The sequence below is a fragment of the Anopheles ziemanni genome, chromosome 3 (assembly GCF_943734765.1).
Source record: "Anopheles ziemanni chromosome 3, idAnoZiCoDA_A2_x.2, whole genome shotgun sequence".
NCBI lineage: Eukaryota > Metazoa > Arthropoda > Insecta > Diptera > Culicidae > Anopheles > Anopheles ziemanni.
The window spans coordinates 36,777,850-36,792,626 of record NC_080706.1 but is presented as its reverse complement, the minus strand read 5'-3'; the positions used below and the strand labels follow the sequence as shown (position 1 = coordinate 36,792,626).

The 14,777-nt window shown below is 43.0% G+C and overlaps 1 protein-coding gene across 1 annotated transcript in view; it reads left to right on the top strand.

Moving 5' to 3' along the window:
* Positions 1 to 13,697, top strand: part of LOC131284670 (hemicentin-2-like) — a 79,421-nt gene extending 65,724 nt beyond the window's left edge. The window contains exons 4-7 of the mRNA XM_058313533.1: positions 1,986 to 2,113; positions 8,059 to 8,227; positions 10,899 to 11,069; positions 13,687 to 13,697. Of these exons, the coding sequence (XP_058169516.1) occupies positions 1,986 to 2,113; positions 8,059 to 8,227; positions 10,899 to 11,069; positions 13,687 to 13,697 (479 nt within the window). The remainder of the gene's footprint in view (positions 1 to 1,985; positions 2,114 to 8,058; positions 8,228 to 10,898; positions 11,070 to 13,686) is intronic.
* Positions 13,698 to 14,777: the final 1,080 nt, after the last annotated feature.

Sequence of the window (14,777 nt, the reverse complement as noted above, 5' to 3'; positions counted from 1 at the left end):
GTGAATGCTCCAAAACCTCCCGACCATCGAAAGCGATCCTTCGCAGTGAAAGGCAAACAAACGGCGTTGGAAGTTTTGTAGACAAAAGAACCCAAGACATCCGACCCGTCCACCCGTCGCACGGATCGTGCCCCCGCTCTCTTCGCATAAATTCAACACTTTTTTGTCTTTTCATCCCACGTTTCACCCACCCATCGTACGGTAACCCTTTTCCCTGACGGATTCCTTAGCCTCCCTGCGGGCGTGCTGTTTTCTAGGAATGTTTTTCAGCCAAGCGAAACCGGACGCCCCAACCAGAAACGTAATATTGTCCACGAGCACAAAACGGACCGCTGGGTCCAGTTTTGGGGACGAATTGAAAATTCTGCCAAAACAATGCCACACACAAGCACACACACACCCCAACGTTAGCCCAGGTATACCTTTGTTGCAGGGTTTTCTTGCCGCTTCCTTCACCGTGTGTTTTCGTTGTGTGTGAATGTCCTTATGTCGGTGGGCTTAGGCCACACATAAGCTACCTTATTCCTTTCCGTACCGTTCCTCCTTTCCTCCGTCCCCGCGTTCGTTGTGTATCGAGTTGTGAAAGGCAATACCGGGGCTCGAAGAAAAACCTCCCGTGCGCTTTTCTTCTGCCATTTCGGGTGGCACATCGGGCAGGTGAAGCACGGCATAAATCTTCCCAACATGAAATAGCGGCAAATAATGGAAGGGAAAAGAAAAGCAACGTCCAACGTTTCCGATCCGAACGAAACACCGCCAAGCAGGCGAATGCAATCGATCCAAAGAGTACAGGCCTGTTGGAAGGGTTGAAAAACAGTGCCATACACACACACACACACTGGAAGTTCAAGCGAACGACTGAGACTGACTGGTGAGAATGTTTTTTTTTTCTACCCATCGGTTTCGTTATCAGGTTTCTCAGATTGTGTGAGTTTGTTGGCAGGCTTCCCGGGGTGCTTTTTAGAGTTTTCGTTGTTGTTTAAGCATTTTTTTTTCTCACGTTTCATCGTCTTGTACTTTGTGTTGCATAGCCTAGCTTCTTAGACTTTTACTTTGGCACCGTAAGAAGATTGCGTTTGCTCTACGTCGAGGGTATTGAGTTTCCTTTCCGAACGGTTTTTACGGTCTGTACCGTTCTTATTTTAAGACAAGGATTCAATTTCTTAATCGGCTGACTCACTTTGTTAAAAGCAGACAAATTTCGAAATATTTGAATATAAATAAGAAATTTTCATTTTCCTTGCGGTGATTTCACAAATTTAGCAAAACAAAAAGAAATGCGAACTTCTTTCGAATCGTTATGATGCAAACATATTTCGTTTACTCAAGCCGTTTGCTACATTTGAATAATGTTGTTTGCAAGCCACATATAAGACACCGGTAATATGTGGAGGGACAAAAAAGCTCGCCGGGTCACCTCTGCCACCGATCAAGAAGGTATATAGGGAGCCAAGAAAGTGGATGGCTTTTTTCTTGGCTCGAAAACGGACAAATAAAGCGAAGGCTTTTAACGCGTGCTATGATAGTTTGAAGCAAACGCTTGCTTTTTCATTATCGAGAACCGAAATCCGGCCAAGAAGTTGCGAGAGTTGCAATAATGGCCGATAACCGGCATATTAACCGGCATATAAGTTAATTGTATCTGAATAGTATTCCAGACAACCAATAATGATCCACCGAGTTAATGGAACTTATTTGCCTATTAATGGCTAAGATTTTTTGGATTTTTATAAAATAAATAATGAGTTAACAGGAAATAGTACTTATGTATCGGTAGAGGAATATCCAAGTACTCGTTATACCTGAAACAGTTCTACCTCTTCCGATATTAAAAATATTGTTTTATTACTCGCCGATGAATTCATTGACGAACTGGAACTACTGATTGCTTCCTGCAAAAAATCGCGCGTATAACAATTAATGAACTATTGCTAAAATTAATATTGCATTCATAATGAACCGTTAACGTTCTTTCTCATTTACAGAACCTTCGACAGAAATCATTGGCGCGCCAGATCTGTACATCGAGAGCGGCTCAACGATAAATTTGACATGCGTTGTAAAGGACTCGCCAGAGCCACCCGCGTACATCTTCTGGAACCATAATAACGCGGTAAGTAATTAAACGAGTAGTATGCTCTCTGTTGCAAATTAAATGTGCCTAAGAGCACCCAAGATGCATTCTACAAATACAGTTTTCCTAATTTTCTGACTTGGTTCTACTGATCGCACCCGAAACATTGATTAATTGTAATCTATGTGCCCATATTATCTAGTACAAAGATATTTGTTTTCCTTATACTAATTGAACACACTAAAGCTGGACTGAATTTAGTAATTTTAAATTCACCTTCATGTTACTGTCGAACAAATTGAGTAAAATGAGCCATATGGTATGATATACCTGCTCTTTTCTGCAGTCACAGTATGTAAAAGTTAAATGTGAAAAGCACTTGCTTTCGGATGGGTATGCATCGCAGGCTAATTGATTTTTACCGACACACCTAATGAAGTAATTGATTCCTCACATACTACTGTCCTGAACCCGTAGCGCTGCACGTATCGAGGATAATCCCGACCAACGGAACGACTCGGATCGTTCACCAACGCTCTCTTTTTTCGCACATGATGTGCATGATTTTCCTCTTTTTGCAGCTCGTTGCGCCCTTGCGGCACATGGGCAGGATAAAATCCTCTCCATTTCCGTAATAAGCATTACGGAATTACGCCAAACGGTGAAAGGTTCGTGAAGTTTTAGTATGATTTTTTGTTTCATTTTTCATCCCCGAAAAAGAAAGTCCACAACCAGTAAGCGGTCATGCCACGGTTGATACTGTTGCCATAGCGGACGGTGGGAGAAGAAAGAATGTCCAAAATCAAAACCGAAAAGAAAAAATTGGATTCGAAAAATCGACACCACCCAGCAAAGCACGGTGCAGCGGAGCGATCGGGGATCTGGTTTCACCTTGGTTCGCTAATTTATATTCCGCCCGGGAACTCCATTCTCCCGGAAAATCCATTACCATATTCATGGATGCACCGTTGCGCGCTGCGTTCGGCTGCTGCACCGGCTATAAGCGTCACCGGCCATCGGTCTCATCCTCGCGGCCTTGCCGCGCGGTGGAAGCCGGGGCCGCATAAATGACAGTGCAAATGGGTTCCACGGTACCGTTTACGAGCACTGATGCACCCGCAGTCGAAACTGCCCGTTAGACATGGACAGGTAGATTAAGCATAGCGTTGGCTACGCCACCGACTCGTCCTCGGCCGTTTCGATCGATCCGGAGACCATGCGGATGCCCTCTCGGACGGTGTGCCATCTGCAGGACTGTTTAATCGAACGTACGGAAGGACCGGACACTGCATTGCAAGGTGCGTTTGTGTGTGTGTGTCGAAAAAGCGGCACACCTCGAAACGGCGAAAAGATGAGCTAAAACTAAATGAATTAATAGGATATTGAACACGATGTCGGATGCACGTACACTGACACAATCCCCCAAGCTCAACTACAAAAGCCAACGCTAGGAATTCGAACTGTCAGTCCAACGCTCGTTGACGGGGTTGGTCCGTCAGGTGGAAAATTAAAATCCTCGGTCCCGTCAGCGGACTTGCTGACAGCGCTTTGGCGCAGGAAGTCAAAATGGTACCCCGAGCGTCAGGGTTTTGTCGGAACCACTCCAATAAGGTGCTCACATTGCATCTTTACGAGACGCTACCGTAATGACCCGGAACCGAGGAGATGTTTGACTTTTTCATTCTTTTTCTTTCTTTTGATTTTTCTGAAGTGATCGACTTTGACCATACTTTTTAAAACACCAAAGGCATCATTTTGTATCGTAAATAAATGAAATAGTTATTTAATGTATTTGATTTCTACTGCCCCTTTTTTCTGTACTTACTTTTTGCATTTAAAAAAATTAAAAGCTGAAAAGAACTTTAATTCGATCTATTTTGCTTTACACCGAGTTAGCAGGGAAGGTGCGTCTAAAATCCCAAAACCCGAAAAAATAAATAATAAATATTCTACAAAGTCAATAGCGGATTTTAAATTTCCTGAAAAACTACAAAATTATCTAAAAACTCTTCAAACTTGGTCAATTTGGTTCTAGGAACTGGAAATGAAAAATCTTTTATTTTTGTGTTAGAATACAATTTTAGATATTAAGTTTTTCGTTTTGAAAAAAAAAATTCAACCGATTTTGGGATTTTACAATCTAAAATTGAAATAGCGGTCAAAATAATCGTAAATGAATTAATGTACCGAATTCAGTGCAGCCATAATGTGTACATAGACAAGTAGACCGAGAGCATTGACTGAATATCACATACAGAATACAGAAAGAGCCTCGACGATGTAAGAAACACCAAGAGAATGTGCAAAGAGTAATCCGTCCTTAGTAAGAGTGAACCGTACAGTAGCGTTAAACAAAATTCCAATGACCAGCGAGAGAAACAAACGAAACCAAACCATATGCTTCCATTTCAAATACTTACGAAAATTTAAAAAAAATATTTAAAACACTGTGAACAAAAGTTTAACGGATTAAAAATTTTAAAAAATCAAGCCTTTAATGGGCCTTAGCGAATCAGTTTGTGTTACAATTTATTTATTTAGATTTATTTATTCTTCTTTCTATATTTAGTAGTAAACATGTTTATCAACTAGTTGAAATCAAATTAGTACGACATTATGGAATCAACTATCAATGAATGAATTCAAACCTCTTGGAAATTAAATTTCGTTTTAAATAAAATATCACAGAAAAATATGTCAGGTTTTAAAAATAATAATAAAAAGAATTAATATGGCACAAAGCTTTTTCCAAATAGAGAAGCGCTTCTAATTTTATATTTATTTATAATATTTATAAAGCCCTCATAGTATCGGTGAACAAACCAGAAACAAGTTTATCGAAAACTTTCAGAATGGTAATTATTTTTCTAAATGTGGCATCAACACACTGTCCCAGATAGATTCATTGCCTACATACGGAGGTAAAGTTATTGGTGCTTATCGTAGCGTTTCATGAAGTCCCATCACTTGGTTACTAGTTACGGCATTTCCTGTGCTCGCTTCCTGCCAACTGAACCAAATAGGGTTCAACTTTTGCTACCACTTGATGAAAATTTTTAACCACAGAGATTGCGTAAGCTTCCAACCCCTGGTGAGGCGCCATTTTTATTATATTGTTCACCAACATGCGAGGGTGTTTTCGTTAAATCTGATACTGTTGATGTTGTTGATCCACACCGGAAACCGGATGCCGGATGCTGGCCGTTCCGGTGGTGCTGGATATTGCGCTAAACCTGTTGCAGAATGAACGTGGCTTTTTATCAAAATAAAATAGCTAAAAAAACGTCCGTACACGTACCTGGGGAAGGAGCGCAAAATCAACCGCTGGAAACATGGCCGATTTTAAGCTTTACAGAAGGCAGCATGCGGTAGGCAAGAAATTAGCGGAGCATGAGCAGTGATGTGGACGACTTACGAGCGAGATCCCAAACCAAATGGATAGTGGGTAGAGATTCGTTGTGGCAACAAACGGAGTCTGAACCCTAAAATAAACCGACACCTCTGGCAGGAGCCGCGTCATACCTCGCTTCGAACATCATACGCCAAGCAGCATGGTGGTGAGGCCTGATCAAGTGTAAACAGCTGCGCAACTCTCAAATATTTGCTCATCAATAATTCATGAAACAAAATTACGTCCCCAATGGCTTGCAGGTCGAAAGGGGTTGAGGAAAGTTGGACGCCGGTGCAGGTGTCGGATTGAGGGTGGGCAATGATTTTTTTTGTGCGCCCTTCCGGCTGGGGAACCCGTTGGCCTTGTTTGCAATAAGCCTGATATGGTCCGGCAGCGTGAATCCCGTTGTCGATGGTCAGAAAAAATCGACCCAGCTTTTCCAGCAAAGTACTGACCACCACCACCACCACCACCAGCAGCAGGAGCATAGTGTACGTTGGCACGCAAACATCCGACACGAAGTTGTGTGGACACACAAGCAAACACGCTCGGCAAGCAAGTGCACACCTTCCGAGGTTTGCGTACCAATACCAGAGAGTCCGGGGATGAAGCAATCGGAACGAACAACACTGTTGGGTACAAATCTGACCGTGTTACTAAACGTCCAGATTGATGATGATTACTGAGGCTAATGACAATGATTACGGGAACTAAATGTAGTATGAACCGGCCAGGAGCTTCATTTATTTGCATCTCTGTTGCAAAGCTTGGGACTATTTTTGCCATTTGCTCCACTACTTCTCATTTGGAGCACCATTATGAACACCTAACCACAACTGTCGGAAGCATAGTTGATCGGTCGGCCATCATCATTGCCGTTCGTGGGGGCGAGTGTCACCAGCGTCATCATTAGTGGATGGTTGTTTTTTTTCCTGCCACGAACAGCTCAATCAACAAGTAGCAGCGAATAGCAGGGGACGTTGTCTAGTTGTCGACGTTTTTGACGGGGCGCGCTACAAGTAGCCTCTGTGTGCAAGAGAAACATGCGACCTTTAGCACCGGCATGAGAAAGTAAAGGGAAAAATCACTTGGTCATGGTGCATTAGACCAGCACCGGTGCCAGGGACGATGCCAGACGAAACTCCTCCTCGTCTTTCATCCAGTTTCCGGCACTTCAATGAACCGTTTCTTTCGGTCGGCCGGGGAGCAAACATTACTGGATTCATTAATCATGCAAATCGCCTGTCAGGCCAATGGAATTGTGCTGCAGAGAAAGCGACAATATGCATATCCTGGGTGGTTTTGTGTATCGTGACGATATGTTCCGTTCAACGGAAGTTACCCACATTTAAACGTTCACTGTTAACTATTTTATGCACAAGTAAACGTTGAAAATGATCTTTGAACACACAATGAGAAGAAAATAAATATGATCACTGCTAAAAGTAACTTTTAGATAGAATAAATGTAATTTTTGCAAATAAAGATGACAACATTGGTGTTGGCTTCATGGATTATTATTCATTCATAATTAAATTATAACAATACAACTGATGTAATTGTGTAGTACAGAAATAAAAAAAAAATTCCACAAACATTGAACTACTCATCAGGCGGGTTTTTATACACGGCAAAATACGGGATTTTAATACAACTCAACAAGCAGCTTTATATACTTTTAAACGATGGTTAAATTTGGTGATGTAGGTCATTTTATTCTTTACAGAAGGCTTTGCAATATAAACGAAGGTGTATTTGCTTCTATAACGTTTCCATTAAAAAAAACGTTGTCCAATAAAAAAATCGATGAAATGGAAAAAAGTAAAACTTTTTTGTTTTATTATGGAATAGTAAATATTTTGACAACCAGTCAGTTGAACTTACGGCAGCTGACTCGGTCCATACTTGCTTATCGATTTGATTTCTATTAGTAGTAATGGAGGATCGTTGGAAAATATGAGCTAAGTTGAAGATACTGATCTTTTAAATTGGTCAATTTCAACAAGCTCTGTGCCTTGTTTTTTAAGTGGTTGATCCCGATTAACACTTCCTATCTGTTCTTAATTTTTCTAACTGTTTAACCACTTGAAGTCTTTCACTTCTATTGCGTTTGTTGTTGAGGTTGAGGACGATCCGTGACCGGAACCAGGTTTTCAATTGAAGCTTTAACTTTTCGATATGAATGACAGAATACTAAAACAGAACTTCTTCAACGTTGTCCAACATATGCGTTGTCCTGCGCATTACTTACTAATAAAAACCAATCAAATGAAGTCAGTCAATAATAATGACATATTCGAGATACATGCGGCGTTAAAAGTTGCACTCAGCCACCTGTAAACTTATTTTTAAACTAAACCAATATAATTTATATAGTAATCCAAACGAAACTCATAAAACTAACAATTTAATTAAACATGCAGGAGCCTTACATTTTATTTGAGTGCTTCGTTTATTTTTTCATTTTTTTAATTTCCTTACACTAATTGCATATTTAAATCTTGACTCTTAATTAAAATTTTTGCTAAACGGTAAGATTTTGCTCATCGATAACAAAGCTCTTGTAATTAACCAGATTTTCTATCCTTTTCAGATTATCAGCTACGATTCACCTCGCGGCGGCGTCTCGGTCATCACCGAGAAAGGTGACACGACGACATCGTTTCTGCTCATCCAGAACGCACGGCCATCGGATTCCGGACAGTACACGTGCAATCCGTCCAATGCCAAAAGTAAAAGTGTCACCGTGCACGTCCTAAACGGTAGGTCGACTAATTTATTTCCCAACATGAGTGAGCATGAACCACTGCAGACCGCACAACCGCCTTCACCGTGAGGATCGAGGTTCCACGGATGGTCCCACGACATGGCTGACGTGCACATTGTTCTCTCTCACGCTGCCATCGTGAGCAGTACCTTGTGGGCTGTCGGTGGCGGATCGTCCTCGCAGAAAATTCCACTGTCCGTTTTTTACGACGAAGGCCAGCCCTTCGTGCCAGCGCAAACGTCTCAAAGGTCTCGTTTATATTGCCTTACATTTTGAATCTTGATTGATCGTTCCAATAATGGACTTTTATTAGATTGCGAGCCCGAAGACGATGATAACGGATGGACCGGGCCGGGACCGTTCGGGTGCGCTTCGTTACGATTGTGTCTGATAAAATGTTGCCCTTGACGGGCAACGGATCCCGGGTAACGGTTACTCCGTTCCCACTTAGCACTTACGGTGCCCACAAGCGGCTTGGAGGAATCCTTCGGAGAAACATTCTTGTCGGAACCCGGCGTGTCTGGCCGTCGTTGTTTGGAAACCTCTTCAAACGGCTGGTCGTCTCGAGTGAAGCCGTGTGATTTTCTCACTGAAGCCCGGTTCCGAGAAACGCATCCTTTGGAGAGACTTTTCGCATCTGCCAAACCGGTCGCTCAGAAGATTGTCAATAAATCACCATCGTTCAGCCCGAAATGGTCCCTGGGCGCATTTGCCGCTAGGGCGGGCTTGATCAGAAGCTTGGGAAAACGCTTTCCCATGTCCGTATCGTGTCGGTTACTTGTGATTGGAATACGATGGACGAGCGGGAAAAGCGTAGATAGTTAAACAGCAAGATCTTAAACACTCCCGAATGGATGAAAATTGCATCGATTCGCAGGAAGTGCTGGAAATTTCCCTGGAACGACCGGACCGAACTCGGGAGCAGCACCGGTACGCATCGCCCTCGGAGACCATTCTCGCAAGACGGCAACCTTCCGTCGCAAGACGGCAGAAGTCACTGGACGCCAGGACGCACCGATAAGCCGCTTTCGAGCTTTATTTACCGAACCAAACCGTATCCGGCCGAAGCGTTTTCGTAAACCCCGCCAATGAATTGTGCCAACAGGCGAAGTGCGGGCCGCCGGTAACCAACTTAAACACATTTCCTGGCTCAATTTGCGCCCCCCTCCCCCATTCCGCCCGACCCGTCCGGCCGAAGGTCAATATTAAATTTGTTAATATCTCATCTCGGCTCATTTGCAGACCGACAGTCTCTCGGGTCTCGGATCCAGGGTGGTCAGCAACACCCCAGGGGTGAACGGAGGGCGGGGATATGATTTATGTTAACTGGTGGCCGGTTCGGTGTACAGCAAGCGCCTCCCGACCGTTGCGAGATGTAACCAGCAGCTCCGTTTGGCACCCGCCATCGGGCTCCGGGATGATTGGCAAAAACTTTCCCGATCAAATGAACGGACCGTGATGGAAATGATTATGGAAAATTAATTTCTGATTCGTTCCAACTTTACCAATAAGCTCTTTTGTTTGAGCACGAGATAGATGGACTGCCCTGCAAGCCATCTGCCTAGTGCGAGGCATCTGCAACCGAAGCGGTTTGGAAGAACTTTCTAAATTGTTTCGGAGACTGTGTTTGGTAGACGCTCTGGAATTACTTTTGTGAATCAACCTTGAGACTAATGAAATCCCGTGACTTGCTTAATGTAATGAGAAAAAATTGATCTGTATTCATAAATGTTCTCTGGTTCTAGCACCTTAGCAGATTACTTTCACTATCGGACAAATGCTATCTTGTTTTAATTTCAAATTCCATACTTTTACAGGAATACTAACAGGAGCAACTGAAACCCTGATACAATAGAATTTAACTTTTATTTGAACGCGTTGATGGAATAGTGGAAAACAATGTACTAAAAACTAATTATCTGAAAAGAATTTATCTATTACAACCAACCTTTCTATGATTTTTCACATTTTAGCTCACTTGTTCAGCTTTGCATCGAATGCTTATGATAAATTCATAATTTTCGTTGAGATTTTAACACTCTCACGTACCTTATGATATTGTTGAAAATTTGACGACTCAGAAAAAATCTATCAAGCTTATTGATGTATGTCCCATGTTGATGCATTTTTTGAAATGTGGTGTTTTCTGCTGGATTGCGAAATTTAAATAATTATAATTCTAGCTGCACTCCACAGAGCACGAAATTCTGCAAAAATTTGTTTTGAATAGTTTCTCATCGAAACTGCCCGGGAAATACATAAATTAATCTCCTGAGGTTATCGAAGACCTATATCCGTTTTTTTAGAAGCACACACTTATGATATTTGGAGATGCAAAATTACTTAGCGTTGATTGTGTTCTCTTCAATAAAATATCTTTCGCAAATAATACACGATTACCTAGCACCTACAATGGAAATGACACACAATTTGATTAGAGGATATCAAAAAGAAATAAAATTCGCACTTTTCTCAAACTTTGCAGCAAAAATTTAACGATTCAGTTTGCAGATGCATGATGGAAGCATGCAGAACAGATGGAATTTCATCTCACATTATGAATGAAAAGGCGGTTTGCTCAGTGGTTTATGTCGGCCTCCATTTCCACCATAAATGATACATTCTGTCCAACTGGTTAAGAACAGTTTGAGGGAAAAATTTGACAGGTGTTTCCCATTCCGTTTCCAGGGGAGTACCCAGCAGCAATGCAGCGCGCGGGACAACCGCATCATCGCACGCCGCACAACCATCAGCTCTTGGTGCTGGCGTCGGCGCTTGTGTCGTCCTTGCTCTGCTCCATCGGTATGCTGCGTCTGCCGGTCACTTCCGGTGGCCGGGTTGGCCGGACACCGCGGCCGGTCTCGTCGTAGCCTGCTTCTTGCTTCGCCGCGCCGTGTTAAGCGTCGCCTCGTTCGCACGCACCGCGCACACCCGGTTGTCCTGCGAGCTTACGCTCCGCTTCCCGGCCTCGCCACACACGAGGCACTCCTTGCTCCTCCCAGTGCACCGAACGTGCCCCTTGCCGTCGTCGTCGTCGTCGTCGTCGTCGTGCAGCAGTCGATCCCGTCAGCACGCCTGCTCGCACTACCTCTGGAAGCTTCCACTGGACTGGCACCACCACAATCACCGCTGGCGAACGGCCAGCAGGACCCCGAGGCAGACGGCAGCGCATAGCGAGCAGCATGTACTATGCTCCGGGCAGGGACCGTGTGAGGTCACGCAACGACTGAGGCCAACGCAGCAAGGACGACCGCGTGCCGTTCGATGAGACTCAGTTCGCTTTTCTACTCACGCACATCGTGGCGACGGCCGCAGTTTACGTTTTCTATATCTCTCCGTGTCCTTCCAGTCCATCCTTCGCGAGGATCATCTCGGAAATCTTTAGGGAAAGTGTCTCACACTCGCTGGATCGATCGTGGGTCGAAACGAACCGACTGATCGGGTGTCAAGTAATTCAACACATCATTCGCTCAGATCAACACTACACAGGCAAACTCACAAAAAAACACACCCACATGCAGACAAGCGTAACATAAGATCATACAAACCGTAGGAAAAGAAACGTTTCCATTGCAAAATAACTCTACGGCCAAGGATATCCCCCGAAAACCATACGAGAAAGAAGCGGCCAGCCATTTAAGATGCATGCCATCATTTTAATGAAACGCAAGCACACTCATCCCCGAAAAAGAAAACCCACTTGTTCACGTTTTACCAAGCGTGTGCTGGTTAGTTGTAAATTTATTCTAGCAAACAAACAACAGGCAACCCCCAAACAAACAAGCAAAACAAAAAAAAAACAAAATCAAACGCACTAACATAAACCATCTGGTAGAAATATATGAGCAACCACTAAATAAATTAGGTCGTGCAGCTGGAACGTGATGGCCGCCATCGGGAGAAGAAAAATGCCGATTACAAGATACTCCGCAAAAAAAAAAATCCGTGACGAAGGAGAACTGCGAGACCTAAACGACCGTTCGGCAGTACTAATGCTTATGAGAGGAGAAGACGGGAGGGAAACGAATGAAGTTGTCGCATGGCTAATGGGACGCCGCGAAGAAGGAAAGCGAAACCGGGAACGGGAAACGCATTAACGTGTAAGTTAAGCAAAAGTCTGTTAAAATGATTTAAACTTTAGGTATCTCCTTAGGTATAGACAAAACAAACAAACAAAAAAGAGAGAAAAAAAATACACACACACGGACACAGTCAGTCTGCCCGAGGCGGCTCCAGTTCGGATAGCGCGAAAGCAAAAGGAGTAAGTAAATTTTAAATGAATTAAACGTGGCCATAAAACCGGACCCTACCTAGGACCCGCAGCGTTGTGGAAAGGCTAAGCAAAGGGGAATGCGAATGGCAAAGATTAGCAAAGATTTAAAAACCGACCTTAGATAAATCAAAAGGCTAGCGAAAGGGAAGCGAGAACGTGGAAAAAGGGCTGCAAAACAACTGTGTAAAAAAAAAACGGTACCTTGGTAATGGGAAGGAAAGTGAAAACCTTCTCGTAAGTGCAGCCAAGCGCAAAATCGCACACCGGTGAATGGTCAAACCATTGCAGCGAAGGGTGAACAACGAGGCGAACCGTAAGCTTCCGCTCACACAGGCGGTGTGTGAGAATGGTGGGATAAAAAGTTATTAAGTTAATTTTTAAACACTCGTTAAACTATGATAAAATTATAAAAACAACAGAAAAAAATCATGAAATGAAAAACACGAAATATTATTGGGATAATTGAGTGATATTTTTCATATTTCAAAAAAACGACCTTGTAAACAGCGAAGCCCCATCGGGCTGTTGCGGTAAGTGTGAAAACTTGATAAAAAAAAGCATCCCCAACTCACTCTCCCTCCCGACAAAAGAAAAGTAAAACAAAGACATACACACACAAACAAAAAACATCCAAACAGCATCCTGAACTGTAACCGTATTCAGATGAAAAAATAGTGAATAAACAGATTTAAACAAACGAACAGTCGGAGAGAAACAACAAAAAGAAAACCCCTTTACACATCATGGTATGAGGTATGGCGTCTGTCGAGGTTACACGAACAACATAACCAAAACCGGAAAAATAATGGCAAAACTGTTAAGGCACAGCTTGAGTGTATGGGTGGCAATGGCCGCAGACGATACTCCTGGGTGAGGATCCGCGATATGCCGCCCACATGCCGGACGATGATGAAATTAAACTGAATCAACAGAACCGAACAAGCACAACCGGCAGAACGGTGCAGATAAGCTATGCACTTAAACCGATACGCAAATTGATGGGGCTGAAGGAGTTGCCGGTTTGACGATGAGAGGAAAGGAAAAAAAAACAATATATGATAAATGAATGTACAAAATAATGGAAAAAAATATATATGAAATAAAACATTAAAACAGTAACAAGCTCATGTGTGCCTCACTTTCACGGCATGATATTTATCTTTTTGTTTCTCATTTTTCAGTGTTCCCCTGAAAATGCATTACAGAACAAAAACATTTATCATGCTGTTCATGAAGTTGTGAATTTTTACTTTTGTCCTTTGAATGTATTAATTAAACCACAGATTTTTTTTGCTAAGTATTAATTACGTTTGCCGTTTATTGATGGTTTACATTTTAAAAATTCTAAATTCATCCCAAGATTTTATCATTTAATTTTCAAACAATTTTCGAGCGATCGTTGAGCATTTCAGTTATTTATTTTCATTTTCATCTGCCATTTAAGTAAACAACTTGAATCATCATGTGATTGAACTTGAAAAAAAATCAAGGAATCAATGCTATATCAAATATTGTTATGACCCTCTCAGCATTCAATAGCAGAAAGAAATGGCAACATTAAATTTCCAGCATCTCACCAGCTATTTTTCAAATCTAAAACATTGAACATTCACACACGGTTCAGTGAGCTGATAGGGAACCTCTTACTTACGCACTATAATTTCCCTCCGAGTAGGGTGTTTTCTTCGAAGGTTACATGCTCCAGACCCGATCTGATTCGAGCACACACTCCACACAGTCGGTTGGGTTGGAAATATTTTCCAGAAGCCACTCAACCGTTAACCCTGGATGGCTGCACTACTGCTGACGACAACAACATATTAATTTACACTCATCCAGCAGTTCGCAAGGGGCCGTGCGGGTAGAGGCCAGGAAAGGCCGGTGGACAACATAAAACCGCACCATCGACATGTGCACTTGAGTGGACACTAGCCCGATGGCTTGCACAGGCCATGGTATGTGTACAGCGACTGTCGACCCCAATCAGGGTGAAGCCAGGGCATAGTAAGAATACCCGAACAGGATCCCGGTCCGGTTCGAACCCTTGGCTCGTAGCATTATCGATGTAGTTATTGAGCGACTCCGGGGCATTAGCATCCAATTTAATAAGCCAGCTGCTACACCCAACCACCCGAGTCCGGCGTGTGCTTGTGCATCGGAAAAACCCCGGTTGGACGAAGGAAATACATTTGTACCCCCACAGCAAAGTCCATAAACATAACTAATTAAAAGCCTAGACCCGAAACAACGCTCGTTCATGTGTGCATAAGGG